The sequence below is a fragment of the Cupressus sempervirens genome, chromosome 1 (genome assembly GCF_028749045.1).
Source record: "Cupressus sempervirens isolate cs-2001-9-10 chromosome 1, ASM2874904v1, whole genome shotgun sequence".
Classification (NCBI taxonomy): Eukaryota; Viridiplantae; Streptophyta; class Pinopsida; order Cupressales; family Cupressaceae; genus Cupressus; species Cupressus sempervirens.
This window is the reverse complement of record NC_143118.1, coordinates 297,617,662-297,643,259: the sequence shown is the minus strand read 5'-3', so window position 1 is coordinate 297,643,259 and position 25,598 is coordinate 297,617,662. Positions and strand designations below refer to the sequence as shown.

The 25,598-nt window shown below is 35.1% G+C and overlaps 1 protein-coding gene across 9 annotated transcripts in view; it reads left to right on the top strand.

The window, feature by feature from the left end:
• LOC149577301 (primase-helicase Twinkle, chloroplastic/mitochondrial-like) overlaps positions 1-25,598 on the top strand; it is a 278,047-nt gene that overhangs the window by 203,414 nt on the left and 49,035 nt on the right. For 5 of the 9 annotated variants that reach the window (XM_089823294.1, XM_089823317.1, XM_089823273.1 and 2 more), the window contains 2 exons: positions 4,361-4,492; positions 4,617-4,693. In XM_089823294.1, coding sequence (XP_089679420.1) covers positions 4,361-4,492; positions 4,617-4,693 — 209 coding nt within the window. The remainder of the gene's footprint in view (positions 1-4,360; positions 4,493-4,616; positions 4,694-25,598) is intronic. The other 4 variants (XM_089823338.1, XM_089823307.1, XM_089823325.1 and 1 more) reach the window with 1 other exon arrangement.

Below are 25,598 nucleotides of genomic sequence, written 5' to 3'. Positions count from 1 at the left end.
AAGGACAAAATACTATATGCAATCTTTCCTCACTGCTGCTGCTGCTGCTGTTGCTCTATGCTATTTTTCTTTCTCGTCTTTTCCAAACCTCTGAAATAGACATCTCTTATTTTGAAGTTGAAAGGGGTGCTAACCTCTACAAGAAGCTGCTTAGCATGGAGATGATCAATGCATGATTATTTGATTGATGGGAACTTTACTATTTAGTTTTTTTGCCCTCATTGTGCCAAGTCCTGGACTATGAAGTTGGAAATATTAAATTTCCCAAGTATAATATATATTTTTCCTTATATATTGTCATGTTTGCTAGGTATTGTTGTGAGGTTTTCACACCATTACTCCATTGTGATGGGGACCCCCTATTTTGCTTAGCACTAGGAGTAGTTGTCTTAGGTAGTCTTAGATTGGTGGCAATTATCAAGTCTCAAGTCGTAGATACGAGTTTGAGCAATTTTGGCTTGTTGGTTAGTCAAGTTGGTGAGGGATGTGAGTGAGAGCTGGGCTAAGCTAGTCAAGGAGGTGAAGTTGAAATCGAGGAATTTGTGACGAAATGAGTTATAATCTTTTGAAAACCCTCGTTCCAATTTCAATTTACTTGTAGAAAGTTAGGAAAGGTTGTGGGAGATAACATTGATGGAGGCATGCTAATTCCTAAAATTCGGCAATGTCTGGAATTTCTTAGAAACTCATGACATCTAAAAGCTTTATTATAACTCTTATGAACTTGAAGCCACTTTCAAACATCCTGACAGTATTTATATAAAATATAACTAGAAGTACAAGAAAATACTTAAATGTAAATTATACTAAAATGTTATATTTTATATAAATCATTTTGTCCTCTGAGATGAAGAAATTGAAGTGATCTTGGGAAGTCAACTTGCAAAATGAAAAATCTCTAGAGGAGGTTTGAATCCAATCTTGCCTCAGGGTTTGCAGTCTTGACAACCTGCAAAAGTCTGCCCAAGTCTATCTGGTTTTGAAGTGACCACAAGGTGAGATTCAGGTACGAAATGAAGAAAAAACGTAACGTGAATGAGTGAAAAGTAATGAAATGATGATTTTGGGAAGTCAACTTGCAAAAGTAAAGTAATCCCCTGATTAGGTTGGAATACAACAACCTCTCAAGATTCAAAATCATAACACTAGATTGGAAATTTACCATGTCTCAAGATTCTTAACCCTGAGAGACCTCACATTTCTACTCACTTTTTTATGTGCAAAGCCTGGACAGAGTGAAATTATGCCCAAGATTTGGGGCAAATTGAATACAAAAGTTTAATTTCCGATTGATAAAAATAATGGAGATCGAGGATGAAAGTTGAAAATCAGAGATCTTGGAGGAAATTGATCAATTTCAGAGATAATTGTGGAGAAAAAATCAGAATTTGGAACGGATTTCAATCAGCTAGGGGTAGAAACCAGACTGAAAATATAAATATAATCCTTGAAAATGACTTTGAAATCACAAAATAAGTGTTGAGAAGGCTAAAACGACAAAGTGCAAATAAGATAAAATCAGAATTTACCCTGACAGTAGGTTGGAATCTGACATCATGTCAGGACATACCCCAGATTTCCACCCTAATTTAGGTAGATTCTATGTGCCTAAAGGACAAGATTATAATGCAAAATTGATGAAAAGAAGAATTGGGTGGAGTAATAAGATAAATCAAGTTCAGGATTATGACTTTGAAAATTCAAATCTCTGGTAAAATTCAGTAAAGTCAGATGAAAATGAAAGAAGATTATCGAAACAAAGAGTAAAAGTAAGAAGAACAAGTGGAAACGATTAAGTGAATGGGTTGTGAGAGTTCAAGTGGATGAAAAATTATGCCGAGAGGGGTTCAAAATCCAAGCACCTATCTAGTTTCATAATCTCGAAAGGCCTTGAATTTCCACCTTGCTTTCCTAACAAAATCTCAACCACTCCAAAATCCAGCCCAAGTATGAAGATTTTCTTGATGGAAATTTTAACTCCAAGCTGGTCAAAATGGTAAAATAATGCAGGTTACAAACAAAGATAATAAGGATTGAAGGAAGAAAATCAAATTATTTTGAGCAAGTTGGCCTCTCCAAGAGCATTGAAAGGTTAATTCAAGTCAAATTGATTAGCCCAACCAAAGGCCCCCGTTTTCATCGAAAGGTGCCTATATAAAGGAGGGAGTTGATTTCATTTTACATTATACCGTTTCTCTTCTCCACAAGCAGGTCGAATTCACTATAAGAGGACAACAATTTCATCACAATGGGCAGGAATTTTATGATTGGAAAGACAATCTTGAAGAGGATTTTCAAAAGGATAAATCTTCGATTTTACTAGCAAAACAAGAATTTGGAGATCGCTGAAGAGAAATCAAAATTTCAAAATGCCAAAGTGTAGGCTAAAAAACAAGAGAATTAGAACTGAAATGTGGTAAATCAGAAATCTGGAAAGGAATAAAAAATCAGACCTCAGAAAATTGAGTACTGATCAAGTAGATAAAGGTTGATTTAATGTTCATCCAGGTGCGATTTCATATCATGTAAGCTCACAAGTCTCCTTCATCCCATTTATGCTTATCAAATTTGTAAGTTCAATGCAATATCTCTTTTTTTTTGCAAGGTAGCTATGAGGCAGGGAAGGGTGAATTGAGATTCACTCATTGAAGCAATTTGGAATATTAGAGCATGGATGGTATGCAAATACTCAATCATCACACCAAAAAATATGGATTCTACAAGATCAATTTCAAAACTTTAAGCAAGAACGTGCTTGAAGACAAGAGAGATGAAGCTCAAAGTCGAAAATGCAAATTCAAGGCAAGATCAAGATGGTGTCAACAAAAGTAGAGAAGGAGAAATAGAAATCAAGGAAAATTATCAACTTGAATTTCCTTTGCAAACCCAAGTCTACTTTGAAAGATCCCACTACATGAAAGATTTCATCACTAAGAAGATCATGGCCAAGAAAATCAAGATTTCAAGTTCAATCAGTGCAATGCAAAAATTTCCAAATAAAACAAGTATGGAGAAAATCTGAGCAGATGAAGAAATTTCGGAATATGCCATGACAATTGAATTCTTTATAATATTGAGTATCAAAAGACGTTTTCTCATCAGCAAAGAATTGATCAAGTGTATGAGACAAGGATGTTGAGGTGGTGCCCATATGTTTTCAACCAAACAGAAGGCTCTAGTTACATGTGTTCAAGCACGTTCAAATATATTCTGCAAAGTGTACACATAGAAGTCATTAGTGCCTCTACCTAATCAATTTTCGCATTGGCTCTGAAGAGCATTGTAATTTTCTTATTGGCTCATTGGGTGGTGCCTTCACGTAATTAGATGATAGTGGTGGAAACCCTAATTAGGGTTTGTAATTGTGAATATTTTCCCATGATTTTAGTTTGATCTTAGCCGTCCATTGTAGTTGAACAACTATAAGATGGCAAAGCCTTTTCATTTGTAACTTAATAGTTTTAAGTAGTGTATGAGGAGACTAGTCAAAATTGTTACCATAATGCTATCAATGTAACTATTGATTCATTGTTGGTCTTTATGGTTGATTACTTGTGTCGCTTTGGACTATTGCAAGGTTTCTTCAATTCCTCAGATAGATTTCATTTTATGTTTAGTAGAAGTAGAAATACATGGATGAAAGATATTGTTGAGTGGTGATTAATGGTGGAGTACCTTTTGGTACTCGGTGATAATAAGTAATACTACAAGGTTAGTTTGAGCCTAAATTGCTAGTGTTTAACTTTTATTGGAGATATTAATTTTAGAATGCGTTGTCATGGGGTATTTGAATGAGTATTGATAATGTGAAAACCATTCTCGCATCCATAGAAGATAACACCTTCCTATGTCTAATTAATACATTGAAACAAAAATTGGCTAGAGGCTCACCCCATAATCAACATTATCTTACATTCTTAGATTAGTTTTCTAATCCCGTTTGTTTGCAGGTTTTTTGATGTGAAGAAGTTAAAGTTAGATTGATATCATTGAATGAACAACATAATCCCCTTTGTGATAACCAAAATATCACATTATAAAATTGAGGGAAAGTTCATGCCTTAAGGTTGTCTCATTTGATGACACAATCCATATACATTGTTTAGCATGTGAGGATCCTTATTCAAGACATAGTTGGAGATTTTGTTTTGTTCTGGAATACTAAATATTGAATTCTGCATGTTGTAGTGGAACAAACTCACATCAACACGTAGCTTTTATTATTATTTTAAGGAAATGCTTGATTTCAAGAAAATGACGAGCATTATTGACAATGTTATTTGTGTTCCCTGACTTTGTGTATCATCCAATTTGTTTTCATCTGTTGTCTTAATGCACTTTAAATTTAAATTCTGTGTAGGTGGTTCCAGGGGAGTTAACCATTGTCACAGGAGTTCCTAATTCAGGAAAAAGTGAATGGATTGATGCTCTCTTGTGTAATTTGAATCATCATCAAGGCTGGAAGTTTGCTTTGTGTTCCATGGAAAACAAGGTCTGGGTTATTTATTCTCATTTTCTTAGCAAACATGGCTGTTTAGAGTTTAAATAGTGTTACATTTGAAACTTGCATGACTATCAGCAGAGAGTTTCTTATTTTTTGGTGTACCTTTGCACAGGTTGCAGATCATGCAAGGAAATTACTTGAAAAGCACATTAGAAAACCTTTCTTCAATGTAAAGTATGTATTATCAAGGTGCAATTTGGCTGGTGTATTTTAGTCTGATAATGCTAATATTTTGCCATTTAATTACTTTATTATTGTTTATTCTAAATTTTCATTTTTTTGTGGTCAGTGTTTTCTAACACACTTAACTCTTTTGACTATGTTGGAATTTGCGAAATCAAGATAATATATGTCAGACCCATGTCCAAATTTTCTTGAAAACCTTTCCTCAATATAAAATTGTAGCTTTATCATGGAATCAATTTGCTATGTTTCAATTTGTTATACTAACAAAATACTATATCAGTACTTGTTTGAAGTTCATGGTAAATCTTGAAATTTCTTTTGTTGTCTAATTTGACTACAGTAATTTTCTTGACCAGCTTTAGGCATTTAGGAATTGAAGAAATGTAATGGGTGTCTTGAATGCACTAGCATTTCAGAATTTTCTCGTCTCTTGTAATTGATTTTATATCATTTTCAATATGAAATGTCTTTCCAACTTTTGATAATTGTAGCTGTCTTGAAATAAGTTACAGTGCTATCAAAACTAAAAATTATTTACAACCTTGTGCAATTCATTGAATCAGCTTCAGGTCGTGAAAATTTAATCACCAATAATAAATACCAGTTATAGTCCCTTTTTGTTTTGGGATGAGCATCAAGTGTTACTTCTAGATCAAAGTTTCTTCTATTCTATAAAAAACTTAAGTAGGTTGGAAGTTTTCTTTGACTATATATAAAAGAAAGCGAAAAATTAGTTATTTTACAGTGCACAATTGATTGTGAATTGGTGAAAGGAATCGGAATGGACATAAGAGTTTTAAGAATTGAAGCAAAAGTGATTGTAAACTGGACATTAGATCTTTGAAGTAGACGATACAATTTCAGATTCTCGGACAATATAAATTTTTGAAAATGATAAGCATAAAAGCTGAAGTGAAAAGAAATCAATTACACAAGGAATCTTCAACACATTATGTATGAGGAAAACATAGAATGAGAAAAACCACAGCGAGCAATACTGCTAGGATCTACTCTCCCATAATCGAATCTCACAGGAAGATTGCGTACAGTGCTTTAAGGGCATCAACCTCTGAAACTGTAATAACCCCTACTGGTTATAGCTTATTCAAACCTCCATTTCTTCCACAATTCAAAGGTTTGACATTTCGCCAAACACTTGGAGTTGGCGCACAACTTTGTTTAACTGTATAGGGTGTATTTGTTTCTTCTTATGAAAGATAGCTTGAAATGCCATAATAGAAAAATAACTCTTTGACAACAAGTTACGCTTATTGCATTATTTCAAGGCCTCTTTCAATTCCTTATCCACTGAAAATATACTTTGCAAATTTTGAACCAATTATCAATACTCGCTAACTCTGAAATTATAATCAGACATACAACAAACCCTTACAAATTCAATTGGACATCCAAATTAATAAATTTCCAAGAACCTGATAATGCTGACCAAATGCAAGTGTTGTAGTTACATGAGCTGCCTTCCCAAAGCCTCTCAAGCATCACAAGTTGTAGACCTTCCCCATAGACTAGTGCAGCCTGATAATCTGAAATATGCCCAGAATGAAGACCCCAATGATGATTGCACGCCCAAATTCAAGCCGCAACCCTGCAATTTACTTTACTGTTACCCAAAATATGAAACGTTGGCTCTCAATATTAGATGCAGCCCTCCAAGAGAGGTCACAGGTTTCTTCGAAACAATTGCAGGCCTCTAATTATTAGCAGCAGGCCTTTAACTATTAACAGCATGCCTCACAGATTCGAACAGCAGGTCTGGAGAAAAACACATATATCTCCTGCACTAGCTGCACAAGGCAAATAAAGGAAAATGCTGGTGTGAACAGGAAGTCCAACGCCAAACAACTACTCCACCCACTAGCTCTTGCAATTGCTCAATTATAAATTCAACCACCTATTTGATAGCCAACAATGTCTTTCAACCATAGTAAGTACAACTTTGAAAGATGATGATAAATCTCAAAAGTCCACAATACCTCAGCTGTGGATTCAAATTTACTTCTCAGAATCTCAAACTCAACCCTTTTACTTCAGCAAGGGCATCAAATATCAGAACCTTAGAAAAAAGCCACAAAGGCAACAAAAGAAAATAAATATTCAAGCATGTTATTCCCAATGAAATGAGCTTGTATTTATAACCTCCAAATTCCTTTTGTTACCAAAATGTAACTTTACTCAAGACGCTTCACCACACAACATTAATTAGAAGGTTCCTCTAGATTCTCTCACTTGACTTGGCTTAATTAATTAATAAATGACAATTTCCCTATGTTACTCGAGGACGCGTTTCCAGCCCTAAGCCTTGAGTTTCGGAAACCGTCCCTATTTCGGGGACTTGGGGACAGCTAGAAATGTTTCCAAGCCATCCCCACCCAAGCAAGAAAATTGAAAACGCGTTCCCAAAACTTCGGAAACAGTCAACGCGTTTCCAGAGGGTGTTGACTGTCCCGGGGACTCCGTAGTCGTTTCCCATCCATCTTGAGGACTGCTTGAAGTTTTTGATTTTAAAATAAAGCTCAACTTTAAAAAAAAAGTTAAAAACCATTAATAAATGGTGATTTTCTGCCCATTCACTAGCCCCACATTAAAATAATAAAATATGTTAATATAACCCATGTTGGAAGATTTTGTTTGGAACCCATTACAAACTTAGCATCCAACTATGATTGAAAATTAAAACTTCAACTTTTGTTCAACAAACCAGACCAAATGATTGTAAATCAGACTTCTATTTGATATTCATATTGCAGACCTGAAAATGATTGTTGCTGGGTTGAGGAATACTCATTGTTTTCACCTTTGATAATCCTTTGATAATTCTCTAATAGCAGCAATAATTGCCCAGAAATGAATTGTTGTAGCTGATTACTGCCCAAACAAGATGGCTGGTACCCGTCTAGGAAGATTTGGCACAACAAATTTGGTTTTCCTCCAAAACCAACAAGAAAGGGCTCTAAAGTCTAATCTACGGCAGATTGATTCTCTCATTTGATGTCATCCTATGTTGCAATTCTTAGACGATGATTTGATTTGATGCTATGTTCTATGCTGATTTGATGAATGAAATTGATAATTTTAAACTATGTTGCTATGATGAATGTGACAATGTTATGTAATTTTGAAATTCATGAATATATATATATATATATAGCCGTCCCTTGTCGTCCCCTATTTCAGCCAAAAAAAACCATCTCGAAAACTTATTTCTCCGTCCCCCTATCCCTTCGTCTCGGAAACTTGGGGTAACATAGCACTTTCCAATGATAACTCAACTCTCAACTCAAGTGAAATTATAAAGTTAAATTATACATTTATAATAAGCCATTTAATAATTAATATAATTTGGCTACTAAAAATATAATAACTCACAAAATACTCATCATTTAAATATGTCATCTGAAATAGGAGTCATACTTATTATTTCTCCATGTGACCAAATGCACTTTCCAAAAATAGAAAGGGTCCATCTCAATCAACACCTGACTTATCACAAATAGTAAGTACACAAAACTAAGCCCAAACAAAATCCAATTTGAGCCAAACGAAGACCAATCGGTAGCTTACTGAATTGTAGAGAAGACAAGACCCTTTCAAGCCAAGCCACTACGTCAGAACACCCTCTATACACAATAATTAGCCTACGAGGATCACAATAATAGGCTAAACTCTCAAACTTTGATACTGAGAAAAAATGGGGACATTACAAAAACTTCCTCTGAAATTATCAAACTAGGTTGCTTCATTATATGTCTCTGGTTGTGGCTGAAAATTTGGGCTTCTTCCTTTAAATGTGCCTCTTCCTTTGAATGACTATCTTCCTCTACTTCTATTGCTATTCTCTTGTCTTCTCTTAATTTTCTCCACTTTCAAAGCTAGTTGGTAACATTTAACCACTGTGTTGGGACTCAACAACTGCAACTCCTCTTGTATGTTCATTCTCAAATCATTTTGGTATCTTGCTACCTTGACACTTTTAGGTTCTGCCAATTTTGATCTTAGACTCAATTTTTGGAATTCCTCTGTATAAATGCAGATATCCATATCTCTTTGTCTGAGGTTCTACCTCTTCTGGTGTAACTGTACTTCATAATCTTTAGGGAGATAAGTCTCTTTCACCATAGACACCATCTTCTTCCATGAACAAATTTTCTTCTTGTCTTCCTTTACTCTTTCTTCTTGTAGAAAATTCCACTATGTAAGGGCTGCTTCCTTCATCTTAGACTTAGCCAACTTGACTTGCTGTGATTCTGAATCTTCTCACATTCAAAGTAATTCTCTAAAGCTTCAATTCATTCCAAAACTGCTTCAGTATTCATCTTTCCTGTAAATATAGGTAACTCAATGGATTTTCCTCCCAAAGCCTTCAGAGCCTTAATGAATGGCTTCTCAGTTTCAGATACCTCATCCTTGTCATCATTTGGAACTTCTTCTTCCTCTTCTTCTTCTTTCATTTCTTTCTTCTCTACCACATTCTTCATGTGTTCCAACTTATTTGCTAATTCTGCTAATATCCCCTTCACTTCTCTATTCTCTTTCTAATAGAGCTCTTCTTGCTCCTCAACCTTTATGGCTAACTCTGCATTGGTCACCATCTTGCTTGACCCTACTGAGGACTCTGTTGATTAGGTATATACCACATGTAACTTCACACAATCTTAGGACTCTTTCTTTGATACCAAAACTGATGCAGAGCCTCACCTTGGAAAACTTAGGAGGAAATGAATTGCTCAACTAAGTCTGCATCAAGGGGTTCATACACTTTTAGGATCCATTATTTCTCTTAACTCAGATTGATATCTAACTGACTTTCTTAGTGCTAACTGATGTGCAGATATGCAACAGGAACCCACTCAACTTCTTGTAGAAACATAACTTTTAACTTAAACCGACCAGCTTCTTTATTGAAACAGAAAAAACATAGACAACTTGGTCACCTTAGAATGTAAAACTGAAGATCAAGCCAAATACAATTGATTACCAAGCAACATTAATCCATTTTCGGGTCTACACCACCTTTCTGCATGCATGGGTTTAGAACACGATCACAGACCGACCCTCGATCATGACATTCTCTGTTAACAATAAAAAAACTGCAACTTCATGGCTCAAACCAACCCTTATCAATATCACATATCAGGTATGTGATTTTAATACTTCGGTGAATACATGAATATATTCACTGTGTTTGAGAGCTTCCTTCCGTGTGGGTACAGACAAAAATAAAACAACAGATAAACACAAAAGAAAACATGAAAATATAATACACGATCCCTCTATGATCCTAGGAAATAGATCGCAGAGATTCTAGAAGACTCCCATTTGCTGTCGTGACCCTCAAAACAACAAAAATTTACATTCAACGACTCAAATCTAATTTTATGTAACAAAATTGCAGAACTTGAAAGGTTAGTTTAGATTCAAAAACTAGAATAATGTTTTGTAATGCAGCGACTAGATTATCGACATCTTCTTAGAGTTTAAACTTTCAAATTATGAAAAGAAAGTAAGAAATCACACATTCAATTCTAAACCCATGAAAAATAAAAAACAACACTCAAAAACTTTCTATTCCTCTTGCTATGCTTGATCCCCATTCGGTTACAAAAATCTGCCTTTTCAATACTTTCCCATCTTTGATGTTGGAAGATGAATCATCTACAGAAAAACAAAAATCGTTTTTGAATCATGAAGGCTCGGTTAGGCATCAGAATTTGCGACCAACTTTTCCTGCTGTTTTAAGTTTCCTGAAGCCATCAATTTCCAAATTGGCTTAATTATTTCAAACACACACAAAACACACTTAAAGAAACTAACTAAACTTAAAATGAAATTAACTTTGTCCTAAGTGGCTATAGTTGGAGAGTTTATTGATCACTATTCCATTTATGCTACCACATCATAGGACTTTATTACAAACATCAAAATTTAAAACACACTTAAAACATGACATTAACTTTCTTCATAGTTTCTGCACATCATGTAGCATCATCTTGGTATGTCTTCCTCTCACACAATTTTTATGTATTGTTTCATCCTTGTTTGTTCCTGTAGCATATTTAACCATGTTAGTTCCTGCAGCATAATTTGTCTGGTCTACTCCTACAACAAAATATCAATAGTATGTGTTTGTTCTCCATCACCAATTCAATTTGCATTTTGAGAAGAGGGTTTCCGCAGATTTTATGAATTGTATCTAATTTTTTAATGTAATTTGACATAATAACACTTTTGCTAACAATCACCCCATTTGTCATTGATGGCAAAACTTTGATCTGTAACATACTAACATGTAACAACAAACTGAAACCTGGAATCTGTATCACAAAGATCTGAAAATTAATCAACAAGAAACTCTCTCATGTGTAACAAGAAACTGAAATTCAAATCTGCAATCAACAAATTGCCATGACCACTAATCAACAACAAAACGCCACAACCAAAACTGAAACAATCTACATCACTGTCTAAAATATGCCTAAAACAATTTGTATCTTTGTCAACTTCAATAATCAATTTTCTCCCCTTTTGAAATCAATGACAAAGAGTGGAGAACTACTAAAGTTGACCATTAGGAACTGTTAGTAGAGTAAATTTTTTTATCTCCATATTTGATTTGATTTAATTTTTTTGCATTTTAATACTTAATTCTTCATATAATTAAATATTTAAACCAAAATGCAAATTAATTAAATGTTAAAATATGGAGGTAAGGTTGGGTTAGAATCTTCTATTTTGACATAAAGTAATTCCTTCAAGAATTAAGTTTGATTTCATATGCAAAAACATCTAAAATATCGGTGAACTGAAAAAGAGGCATTAGTGGAAAAGGTGAAATTGAAGGGAAGTCTTGGGAAGAGGAAGTTGAAAAGGTGGAAGTTGCAAGAAGTTACTCAATGGCTTCCTGTGGGAAGAGGCTTTTTTTAAAAGAAAATATTTTTATTGTAAAGGGGGCTGGTTTTGGTTTTTGCTCTCTCGGTCTCCATAAACAAGAGTTCTGTAACCAAATTTCAGCTTTTTATTTCTTTTAATGAAACTTTGTTGGACATTTATTCTTTCTCATGCATTTATTTCCTGTAATGGTCTTTGTCCTATCAAAGGGAAGTGATATGTGCATCACTATTTCTGGAGTTTATTGATGAACTGTGTTTTATCAATTTTTGCAATTGTGTATTTGAAGATTTGTGGATGTATTGGGAGACTGTATGCTGCCAATATTCGCATGTCTTTTCATTGATAGAATATATCTTTCATGTTCTTGATCATTAATGGACTTTGTTCTATCGATGAATATTCATATCCTTTCTGGTTGCAAGAATTTATTTTCTGGAGAAGAGAGATTATTTCAAATATAAATTCAAATTTGAGGGAGCTTTACCTCTCAATTCAGAGGAAGATTATCAGTTCAATGATAATCCATCCAATTGTTAGTGCTATATGTTCTTTTTGGGAATTTGGGATCAATTTATGTGTTTATTTATGAAAAACAAATCTGTTCATTAATAGATTTTTGGTGACTCTACTGGGAATACGAGAAGGTTGGTGCTTTCTTGCTTATGTTAGAGTCTTTCTAAGAATAAGGCTGGTGACTTTGTGTATTTGAAGATTTTAGAATAATGGTTAGTGACCAGGCCAAGAAAATGAATCAGTTTAAGAGGTCTATACCAACTCTTGAAGAAATATTGGCTATAGATGACTGGATACTTCGTCTATTTTGGAATGCTTGTAATGAAAACATTTGTGAAGTCGGAAGGAGCAATTTGAATCCTTATGAAGACCACTAGTGTACATGGCTGTTGAAGTGTGTTCATTAGAGATATTGTGTATTGAAGGATCTTGAGCAAGAGAAATATTAGGTTATGACACAAAATTTGTACCAAGCTGAAAGTAAAAGATTTGAGATTCCTTTTGTATGCATGCAAATAGACAAGGTGGAACAACTATCCATTACACCCATGAAAGAAGCATCATTCGAAGAATATAGAAATTTCTATGTTCCTCACCATTTCTTGAAGAGGACAAAAGCTAAGGAGTTTTAGTGTGGTATTTTAGATGCAAATGGTAATGTCACTGAAGTCGGGATTGATGAATTTAAGTGCAACTACAATGCTGCAAAGAAAGCTACAGATATTTCTATGTTTTCTCTTCCTTCTGAATTAGAAACCTTTTCTTTCAAGATGGGTGAAAAGGATGAACACAAAAATGATAAATTGCATAGGACCCTAAAAGAATCTTTTAGATTGTGATCTGGAAATGGAGGCTTTTTCTTTTTTTGAAGATGAAAAGATAACTGAAATCCTATAAAGGCAGAAGAAAGAAATCAATTAGATTTTCATATAGCTCAGCCTGAATATTTATCTTACAATTTAATTGATCATGAAAATGAACAAAAAGATCCAAAATGGAAAGAAAGATATTTTAAACCTCTGAAATTATTCCGCAAAATGAAGATGTTGAGCAGATTCAAAAGTTTACATTTCACTCTTTTGATGACTTAAATAATTAATTAAATCCCATAATGGAGCTAATGAAAATCTCTTTTCAAATTGTTCCCATGATATTGACACTGTTTGCATAGAAAGAAAAGAGTCTCCTGTAACCAAAGTTGATCTTATGTTAGAGAAATTTGGTAATTTGACGAAGTCTGCTGATATGGGTGAAAATGATGTTGCTTTCAGTGATAATCTTATTTGTGAAAAAAGAGAAGAGGTCTTTTGGGCCAAATATGACTTATATCTACAAAAAGTAATTTAAAAAAATTGCAGCCATTATTTATACATGAAGAAATCGGTTTCTTATGCAGTCGAAAGGGAGAAAGTTTGGTTCTTGAAGGTACAATGACATGTCTTAATGGATTTAATAAAGGCATCAATGGTTATGGGTCAAACAATCTTGTACAAGTGAGGCAGATGAATGAAACTGACTTAGATTTTTTTTATGAAGAATCGTTGTTTGGCCATGAATGCATTTATGAAAAACTTCTACATGCCATCAGTCTGAAATTTGATAGTGAAGCAGTAGCTGAAGAGATGTTCTTGGTTGTTCTTTGTGGCTATGATTCATTGTTGAGAAAAGGTTCATATTATTCCCACCCTATCAAATGTTTTGTATAAGTTGCTGTAAGTTTTCTTGAGGTAAGGGGTTTGACCTTTGTATATATTTGTAGATATGATTTTGTTGTGCTCAACTTTGGCTTATAGTTTTGGTGTGTGCTGATTTGCCCCTCTACCCTTGCAAGAAACTCCATGTTAACACTCTGGGGTTTGACCTTTGTATATATTTGTATATATGATTTTGTTGTGCTCAACTTTGGCTTATAGTTTTGGCGTGTGCTGATTTGCCCCTCTACCCTTGCAAGAAACTCCATGTTAACACTCTTTGTGATTCTATTGTCCAATGGACTTTAACACTAGCCTATCTTTTCTTTTCTGGGTTCTCAAAGTCCTTCGTAGCCGTCCCCAATCATAGCAAATGTTAGCCCTTTTCTTCCTAAAATTGGTTAAAATTCTAAGTTTTGTAATAGTCCTCATATTAGAACTCGCCAAAGTTGTTGGTCTTGTATGATAGGCATGGAGAAAATTATAGTTTCAAACAAGCTTAAGAGATTTTGGCTTCCATGTGTTGGTGGGAATGTGGATGGATAAGTAGTTGGAAAGGGGGCATTTGATGGAGTTTGGATCCCAGTACTGTGTCAGTTATTAGGCATTTTTGTGAATTCAAAACAAGTCAAGAGTTTGTGTTTCCTGCGACTTGGGGTTAATGTGTTATCGGGTATGAAGCTCTCTTTTAAAGTTTTAATTTCTTTGGTTTGCCGATATTATCGAGAGATGTACCTACTTTACAAACTATCAATATGCCCGACATGCTTCCAAGAATAAGCAAATATTTGATGGTGGGTATTTGAAGGACACTATTAATACATATGTATATGTATATATAAAAACTCAATTATATAAAGTCCATCAAAGAATCAAAAGTGAAAATGGTTTTAAATTGCAAAATATGCGATCAAAAACCATGAATATAATAGGCAAAATGTGGGTTGCGCTTCACAAAGTTCGAGAATTTGGAATGGACCCGATCGGTCATTCAGATGGGATTAACATTCTTTGGAATCTAGCCTAATGTCGGGTGAGAGACTTAGTTCGAAATTCACTCATGGATTTAAATAATATCGATGTCTTGCACCGATGGTTTTGAACGTTAAAGATTTGCAGAGCCATGTAACTTCTTTTTCTAATTTTTGGTGACAATTCTTTTTATTGGGTTATGAATATAGTTTTAAAGCTCATGAAAGGTCTGCAACATTTTGAAAGCTGCTACTCTTGCGATAGTACTTTCGTATTGTTACCTAGTTAGATTCAATTAATACAATGTTAATTTAGCATATAACTTAAAATTGCTGGAGTTCGTATAGAAATATGCCCGTTGACAATGTTTGCATCAACAACGAGCTCTTCAATGACGTACTAGTCCAAAACCAGGGACGGGTCCGACAAGGAATTTCAAATTTCCTAAATCTAGCGATCAATCGGCTATGGAGGGTACCGACACCTTCACCGAATTCTTCGGCACCTCCTCATATGACAATAAGATGAGGCATAAGCAATGATAGAGATTATAATGTGGAATTCTCAAAAGCCACAGTCTTGCTATGAAGTTTCATTTGTTTGCTCTTGCGGAAGCCAAGTGGAGGTGCACCCAATTCCCAAAAAGATCATGTTGGTTCTGAAAACCACAAATTGTAAATCCAAAAGCTTGCCAATTCTCTAATGGGATTCCACAATCAATTTTGGCCAACGAACGGGAATGACTTTTGTTCCACTACACTTTAGGCTTTGCTACACCTAGGCAGGTAAACCTTCACATAAAATGCTAACTACTTGGTTCAAGGCTTTTCTATAGCAAATTTAAGCGTTGTGAGTTCTCCGGCTAGCAGAATCCTTGAACTTGATCAAAATAAAGTTAAATGCTTGCTTGAGATAATTAAATGTTTTTGTTTATGGTTCTTAACAATTGGTTTGATGCTTGTAAGAAGGTAGATATAGATTTTATGAATTAAATATAAACCCAATAATAATACTTTAATGATTCAAAAGACTAGTGCCTTTGCTTATTTAGGCAACAAAGTTAACTACAATGAAGATTTTCATGTACAACTTTATAAAATTCTACACACTTATATAGTCAACAATTTAATAATGAAGATGCGACAAATCAAATATATATATAATCTTAAATTAGTCCACATTGAACTTTTACTAGATACAGTTACATAAGCAATTCGATATTTCACTATATCTATGATGATCACATTTAAGATGCTAAATGACTGTGTCTACTTATCTGACATTTCAGTTGTCTATAAAATTTTAGGATGATTAAAGCAAAAATCAACTGCAGTATAAATCTCTGTGCCTTTTAAATAAACAACCAAAAAAGACTTTTATTTATCATTAAAATATGATTTTTGAATTTTATGTTACAAAGCCATATTAAAATTCCTTACCCCTACCAATGAATATGAATGCTTTTATACTTCGTTTCCAATATGTTCTTGTTTTACATTTACCACTACTTATATCCCTTTCCAAAATTGTGAGCTTTCAAATGAATGGTCATATCCCTTTTAAAATATATTTGGCTTCCTCCTTGGTTAATCCCACCACTTCAAATGTTAGACAAATATTTAACGACACCTTACAACAATAATTTTTTTGTGGTTAAATCTCCCCTTTAATTATCCTTAATTGCAATAACTATTCATTGTCATATGATATGAGTTATTGTTTTTTATTGATTTGTAGTTGCCTCTTTTATGTTCCACTGCTTTCTTTGTCTCTTAACATGGGGCTTGCAAGCTGCATAATTTTATAATACTAATAAAGTCTTTTTAATATGGTCAGACATCAGGAACATTTTTAATATGGTCACGCAAGGCTGCTTTCCCATGGAGTGGACCACCAGTGTAGTTATTCCTTTCCATAAGAGCGGGGATGTCAATAACCCTTCCAACTACCACACCATCATGGTGAACCCCCTATTAAGAAATCTCTATGGAGGTATGGTAGAGTGGAGAATCAGCGGATGGGTAGAAAAAGAAGGGAAGAGAGCTATGGGATAGGCGGGTTTCAGACCAAAACATTCCACCATTGATCACTGCATTAGCCTAAGGTTCCTCATCGAAAAAGCATGGGATAAACAGGGGAAGAGGCTTTTTGCTTCATTGTTGACTTTAAGAAAACTTTCAACACCGTCCCTAGGGATAAGTTATGGAATAGGATGGAAGAATTGGAGGTCCCAGCAAAGTATAGAGTTGCTGTTTATAAACTTTACGAACAGGTTTAAACGAAAATCAGAACCAAGGTGGGCATGGCAGAATGTTTTGGCAGTGACATTGGGGTCAAACAGGGGGTGCCCGTTATCTCAAAAGTCATTCTCTCCTGTACTTGTTGTGCCAATAATTCCCATTCATCATTAGCGGCCATAAGTCCATCTGCAAATGTCCCATCCTCAGCCTCCTTTGCTGGCTCCTGTATAGGTTCCTCTCTAACAAAGGTAGGATGTGTGGGTCTGTCTGTTGTTCTAGAAAGAGTTCTATGAGCTCTAGGTGATCCCATTGCACTCTTGTTATCTCCTTGTTCCTGATTCTGTCTGTCCTGTGGGTTCATGCACTCAACCATGGTGGTGAGTGCATGCAAAGCCTGAGCCATCCACTCTTGTCCTATAACCATTGCTCTGAAAAATTCCCTTGTTTCCTGATCCTCATTCCTATTGTCTCTTGGTGAGCTACGCTCTTGCTTGTCACCAATGGTGTCTGGTTGCCTATCAAAATCTTGTTCTCTGTCAAACAAAGCTCGCTTGCCAGTGTAAAATCTGTGAGATCCAACCCCAAGTGGCTGCATGTGATTGCTAAACGCTCAGGACGACGGGATTTAGCTTTGATACCAATGTAATAACCCCAACAAGTTATAACTTCGTCAAACACAAAGTCTTCTATTCGCTTGTTTGACATTTCGTCAAACACTTTGCAAGCAAGAGATATATTGCATATCTAAATTCTTATTGCTTTCTGAATACCAAACTTTAATAAATATGCTTGCAAAGAATACACGAAACATCTAACAATGAAGATGCAATTGTTTTTGTATAACAACGATTATAGATAGGAAAATATGCATCTACATCAATAAGACATTAGGGCAACAAATTTTGATATAAAACTTTGATATAAATCAGATTACAACAGATTTTACAAATCCTACCAATGCCCTAAATATCTACTCTTAGACAATGCAAAATGTAGTAGGTAAAAATCTGGAATTGCTCCAAAACTATGAATTTTCCTGTAACAAATCACTGTAGCAACGGCATTGTAGCAGCAGTACTGTGGCAAAGTCACTATAGCAGCGTCACTGTAGCAGTGATACTGTAGCAACGGTACTTTAGCAAAGTTACTGTAGTAGTATCCAACTTAGTCCTTACTCCACAAATCTGGCCCTAGGCCACAAATTTGGCATAATTAAAAGACTGATTTGTCTTCTCCAATAGTCGCAACCCTTCGGGAGATATTTCACCACTTTGGTTATGCAAATCAATGGGAGTGTTCGTTCCCAATGATTAATGCACCAAATGCAGAAACCCTTGACTCCACAAGTTATCCAAAAGAGTAGAAGGCAACACATTCGATGCCCAACAATGAAGTTGCCCTCCCTATTTATTCTTTTCCTCCAACAAATGGACCTCCTTCTAGAAGAAATAAAATAATATTAAATTCCTCCTTCTAGAAGATTCTCTTAATTTATTTATTTAAGTTTAGTCACTTTAATTAAATTAATTAAATATAAAGTCACCTTTTAATTTTAATTTTATTTAATGACTTTATAAGAAATTAATTTAATCAATTTCTCCTTATTTCTCCACTTAGCGTTTGGAGAATGTAAAGGCTAAGAGCTCTATTGAGATGCTAAAAAGATGGGGACATTACAAAAGTTGGAAACATTGCGCCTCATCTCTTCTCAAAAATACAACTGTCTAAGGTTGGCAAGCATCTTCTTGACATCGGGATGTGTGGAGTATGGTACACGATATGCCTCTGACAAAACTAAAGAATGGAGCTCTCCTAACATGGACACATAAATGCGCTCCGAGTGTTGCAATAAGCCATCTAACTCCAAAGAATAATCCAAAAACCGCCCCTCAAGGGTACATCCAGACTCAATCTCCACTCTAAAAATAAAAACCTCTCCACGAGGATAAACTATTTGAAAGCAATGGCATAATAGTTGATGAGACAATACTACCAAGAATAGAAGGAAACTCCGAAAATGATGGAGCTGAAAATGAAAATGAATTTGGTATGGAAGAACTAGAACAAGATGATGTTTCTATACTAGCTGATTTGAAGGACCAATCAAACATTTCATTTCTAGCATATGATTTTGGGATGTATAATTTGGAGTATCAGCTGAAAGTTTCAAATGACATGATCAATGCTGCCTTATTGCATGAGGAAATCATGTGGGAGGTTCAAAGTTTTGAACAGGAGAAGGGAATAGTGAAGGGAGTCAATAGTGCAAACCTTCACACTCTTTAGAGGGATTGGAAAGAATGAAATCAAACTACTTGAAATTGCTAAATTATAGGGATATAGCCATCAAACATGCGGAAGATAAGGAAAAAGAGGTAGAGGAACTTTATCTTCAACTAAGATTGACACATTGTTGGGTGGATACTTTGCAACCGACAGTTTTGGGTAAAAATCCAATCGCAAGATAGGATGACCAGCCACAGCGTGTGAAACAGTCTCTCCTACCTTAAAGGGAAGGCTTCCCCCTCTTACTGTTCCTTGGATCAACTCAAGGTAAGGAAGAAGTCGAGAGATTTTGTAAAATGGGTGTTACTGATATCCTTTCTTCTTAACTTTCAAGAAAGAATCCACTTACTCATGGAGCGAGTAGTGGGTTGGGTGAATTAATGGGTAGGGTGAATCTCTAACTACACTTCTATCAAGAGCTGGAAACAGTGATATCAATAAACTTTTACTAACTCAAAGGCTAGCTAAAATGTACCAGTTTGGCTCTAAGTTCGGTTGTACTTCTATATGAAAAAAACTTTACAATTAGGGCACAAAGACTCCTAAAAGTAAGAACAATCTAACTTTTTTGCGAATTAAGACGAAAATACAAGCTACAGACAAAGCTTCTAGCTATAGATTTTCACAATTGTTCCTGGTCAAAGCTCTAGCTTCAATTGTTTCTTAACTCTTTTCTATTAATTTACGAGATACAATACCAATAACGAAAGATAGTACGAATCAAAGATAACTTGAATGAATTATAGACAAAGCTTACAATTCACACAAATAACAATCTCACTTAAAAAAATTTAAGTCTCAAATGCTCCTCTGTATTCACTTTCTTTCAAAATAGTGCTCACACAAACAAAGTTCTGCTGGCACAATTTCTTCAGAGCTCTCTTGCATAAAGATAATGATAATTTTACAATGAGGGGGCACTCCTTTATATAGGCAAAGAAGTTGAGAAAAAGGTGGTGGAATAAGTGGAAGCAACTCAACCAAGTTTGACCTAGTCTAACTACAGAAAATAAAGGGTTACATCCAACTACACATGCAACTCGCATTACATCATTTTACATACATGTAACTCACATTACATGTAATTACATATCTTCATGTAATGCATCCTAAACAACTACTAACATAAAAACTAAATAACAATCTTGGAGATTGTTTTTTAGTGCCTTGAATTTGACAATGATGTCATGCACTGTGGAAAGATCAGCAATCTCCATAGTCTTTGATATGGCTTCAATTCTTACTGCATTCTCATATGCTGACTGCACAACTTTGGAATTTTCTTCTATAGTATCTAACAAGTGTTTGTCAAAGATTTATACAAAACAAACTTGTTCATTGTGTGCGAAACAAAATCTTCAGAATCTACATCAACATTGATCCTGATTGTATATTCGGAAGTCACTCCCTCTGCTGCCAAAAGATTACCAAATCATCAGTAACACGGCATCTCATCTGTTCCAAATCACAAGTAACACTTGTCTCAACTACTTGACAATCTCCCAGGGCCACCTGCAACTTTGTAATCAGCTTCCTTAACGTCCCTTCCTTATAACCAATGAGCTCTTGAAATCTGAAGAACATCTCACATGATTGAAGAATATCACATGAGACCATAGCATCCAGACCAAATTTTATCATTTCATCCCAATCATCAAGGATTTCTTTCAAGTTATCTACTTCAAGGGTCAAAGAAGAAATCAAGTTTTGTTCCATATCGTTCATCTCTTTGACACGTCTAAGAACTGCAAATATCTCTGTGATGGCTCGAACTCCTTCAGAAATGATTTCTTGTATCCAAGACTTGGCAGCTTCAATTAACCTTTTCTCTTTAGATGTTTGAGATATTACAACACTCTGAGAAGATTGTTTCTGGATAACCTCATTTAAACAAGAAATCTCCTGTTTTAACTGATTCTTCTTTTCCCAAAGTTCATAATTGCTTTTCGATACATTTGTCAATGCATCTTGCAAATAACCCAAACGAGATTGCTTTCCAACTTCAACTTTAGTAAACTTGTCGTCAGAACGAGTAAGTTCTTCAACAGGTTTATCTACCAAAGGTTTAGCTATCTTAGCAAATTTGGTTTTATCAAAATCAACTAAAATTCTTGAAACAATCTTATCTTTTAAAGATTTGGATTTAGTCTTCTTCACAGGAAGATTGTTAGGAGGAACAACCACTTTTCTTCTTTTTGTTATTCTACTCAACCATACAGGCAGGCTGAAACTTTCATCTATAGAAGCAGGCACAGTGGAGACCATTGGCATTGATCCAGACTGTATGTCTGTAGTGACTAAACAGGATTCAGTTTGTACTATTGAAGGCATAGGAACATGTTGAGAAGACTCTGTCATGAGAGTTCAAATCCTATCAAAGATGTATCAAGTTGGGAAACTTGACCATTGGTAAAAGTTAGAAAATCTTCAAACACTTTTGCTAAGTGACCATATTGTTCATGTGTAGGAACACGAGGAGCAGCAGATGAAATAGGAAGAGCCATGGTGTTAACCTCCGAGACTGGAATGGAATGATTGAAAATAGTAGAGAATGAATCTACATCATCATCAACTTCCTATAAAAGGGGTTCTTAATGTATAGAAGACGTATAGGCTTTTGCAGGCGTTGGGGGAGATGTGATCATGATTTCCCCTTCTTCATCTGAAACTTCTTTATTAGATTCTGTTTCCAATTCTTCTTCTGATTCTGCTGCTGATTTTTGAATTGGCTCAGGAACTTGATATAATTTAGTTCATTTTCCGCCCTTCGATTTGAATTTGAGAGCACTCTTGACATTTGAAGATGAGGCACCATCTTTCCCTGTAATTTCCAGTTGTGATTTCCTACCACGAGGACCCAAACTTCCACAATCCAGACCCATCTTAGGATTTACTCTTTTAAGGCTTTTACTTTTCAACCATTTGTTAGTGTTTACTAAGATAGATTGAAACCTATCCATGATAAATGTACCTTCCTTTTGTTGCCATTGAATAGGGAAAGAGCACATCTTATCAAAACCGGCTTGATGAAATTCTGGATCAAGGATGTCGCCATCATCTTCAACTTGAAAATTTGGAGGGAATTCCAACATGTTAAGATCAATTATTTGCTACAAGGTTAACCTGCAGTAATCCATCTTCATAATGTCAAGCTTTGTTCTCATATCAATCCATGTATCCTCAATGCGATGAACATGAGTGTAGGCTCTTTTTATCTGAGAGTTCCTCTCTTGATAATCAAATCTAGCCATGAACTTCTTCAATGTAATCATTTGCAATTCTGCTTCCATATTCTTTGCTTTAGGCACAGAAACAATTGAATAATTGCCAATAGACAAAGGCTTAGCTGAGGTAATGCTAAATTCGGTCCTATGTGAAGCATGCTGATCACTCTGCACGTCCATGAGTTGTCTTCCTAATTCCATTAGAATGATTTGATCTATAGCATACTTAGGTAAGGCATACAACTCTCCCTTGAAATATCCAACTCTCAAGTATGTGAAAGTGGGAAACTGAAGAAAAATGCAGCCGTACTGGTTCACCTTCTCCCATGTTGCGTCATATACTCTTTTGATAGACAACTGCTTGTCGAACAAACATTTGTAATATCCAAAGAAGGCATCTTGAACTCTTTTGTAATGAAATTTACTATTAGCCAAAGTGATTTGGTCATAGTAATTCCAAATAGGTACTTGAAGACGGTCTCCTTTGGTAGAAAGACTAGAAAAAGATCCCATGGCAGCAGCAAAGTAAACTAGATAAGAATTCATATAGAAAGGCACTAATGTTCCTACATTGCATATCTGCTGGCAGAGTGCAGTATTGATAAGCTCTCCCCAAAAGATGTGTTCTTTATTCTACATAATTTGAAACATAAACTTGTACATCCATGGCTCAAAATGAGAAGAATCTTTAAAACCACAAATCCTGCTGAGAAGGATGATGAGATCCTTGTATTCCTGTTTAAAATTTGACCAATGAAATGTCTTTGGCCACTTGCAAAAATTGCTTCTTTTATTGTCTAACCAGTAAAGGTTGACATACTTCTGATAATTGCTCTTTTGCTCATTCCAACAAGCCAATGATGATTCTTTAGTCAAATCAGCACATTCTGATTTATGCGGAACTTTGAAGATTTGTTCAATAAATTCAAGGTCAAGGCTAATGATAACCTTGCCATCAACATCTTTGATAGTCCTTGTCTTAGGAGTAAACTGCTCTGCACATCCATAAACAAAGTCAGGTTCTATAGCCGCCATGGGAAACGTAGACACCAAATGGATGTGGCTTCTTCTAATGTGCTTCATTTCATGAGTAGCTCGAGCTTCAACTCTTTGTAGAAAATCAGCCACGTCTACATGATCAATCTTTGTGTCCAGCGCGTTGTCCAAGACAGATGTAACTGAAGAAGGAGATGCATGAGTCAATTCCTTATCATATAGATATTTCATTTTGCCTTTGGATTTGGATGGCGAGGACATATCTTGTGCTTGTGCTGCAACACAAAAATCCCAAAACATAAATACATTATCAGAAGGAATCTCCATGCAAGTGTATTTCAGAGCAGCAGTGAAGATTCTAAAAAGGAGTGACTTTCAAAGAAGGCATATGCATATGCAATGGAATGAAAAGTGAAATGAAATGAACAGAATGTGGAATGAAATAATATGAAAGTATGAAAATGGAAAATGGAATGGAATGAAAATGTGTGAAGATGAAACACATGGGAATGTGTGCAAAGTGAAAGTTGCTGATTTCAAAAGTGACATAGCGTTTTCAAGGCTTTATTGTATGAAACATGTGTACATATAAATGCAACATGTAACTCAAGGTGGAGGGTGAAATGAGATGCAAGTGCGAATGAAAGATACACTTTACGTGTATATGCGGATGAAGGCTACGATGTAAAGCATGGAATGAGGTGGAAACATGTATTTACTAATATAAGCGCGAATGCATATGAGGAGATGGAAATGAAAAATGCAGGTGAGATAATGAGTTTTATAGTCACTTTTGGAGAAAAGGAGAAGTCAAAGTACATGGGAAGTGAAAATGACATCTTTCTGTCTTTTCAAAACGTGACTTTTGATCAAAATCGGACCTTTTGGATGCAATTACACGTAAGACATTACGTGTAATCGTGTCGTTCGAATGGAAGTGAATAGTGAGATGGGTGAAAATGAAAATGGAAAATGGGATTACATGTATGTGCGAATGATATATGAGATGGAAAACATGTAATCGCATTTGTCAGATGAGATGTGAGATGTAATGACATGGAAATGACAATGGAATGTGAAAGATAATGATGCTTTCGCATGAAAACGAAAAAACTTGTAATTTCTCCAAATGGAGAAAAATCGGCAAACAAGCAGACAAAACAAAAGAAAAAAATGTACCTTTGAAAACAACTCAAAACATGCCAAGATGTAATGCACTCCAAAGTTCAAATTCGAATTTGGGACTTGGGGAAGAACCAAAAACATGAAAATGAAAAAAAACTTCATATTTAAAGGAGAAATGCACTTTCTAAGGCAAAGAGTTTTACAAATGGCAACCATCTAACGATTTTATGCATAAAATCAGCAAAGATAAGCATGAATTAAATTGGAAGAAGGAAGAAGTCCACTTACATGAAGAATAAATGCCAAATATGAAGGAAAAAGATGCTCTTTGTTTGAAAAATTCTTCAAAAATGGTGAGACCTTTTCCAATCTTGCAAATTTGAATGATAGAGGGCAACAAACAAGGAGATTAAATTGCAAGATGCCAAAACGTGCCCTAAATCCTCTCCAACTTCCAACGTTTTCAAAATTTCATGCTCTTGAGACGTTTTTGGAAAAAACGTTTTTCTTCAAGGTTTGCAAGTAAATTGTTTTGGTGTTTAAACACCAAAATATGGATCACAATGCAATGCAATCCACTAATGAGGCCAAAACAACTTGTCTCCAAGCAAAGATGTTTGGTAAAAATGAAGATTTGTGGAGCTTTTTTGCAAAAAAGTGCCCTAGATTGGGAGATCCAAAAACATTTTTGAGCTCATTAAACTCATTTTTTTATGGAGGCAAAATGATCACCAAGCAAAAACACCTTGAATGCAAGAGATTTCGTTGAAATCCATGGAGAAAATCTTGAGTTATGGCCAAAATCGGATTCTTGGGGAGCAAGAACACATTTCCTTCTCAAAATCAGACATTTTCATGGTCATTGCATATTTTAAAACATGTCTTCATGTAGAATCAGACCTTTTGAGGTCTATTACATGTTTTAAAATATATCTTTATGCAAAATCGCACT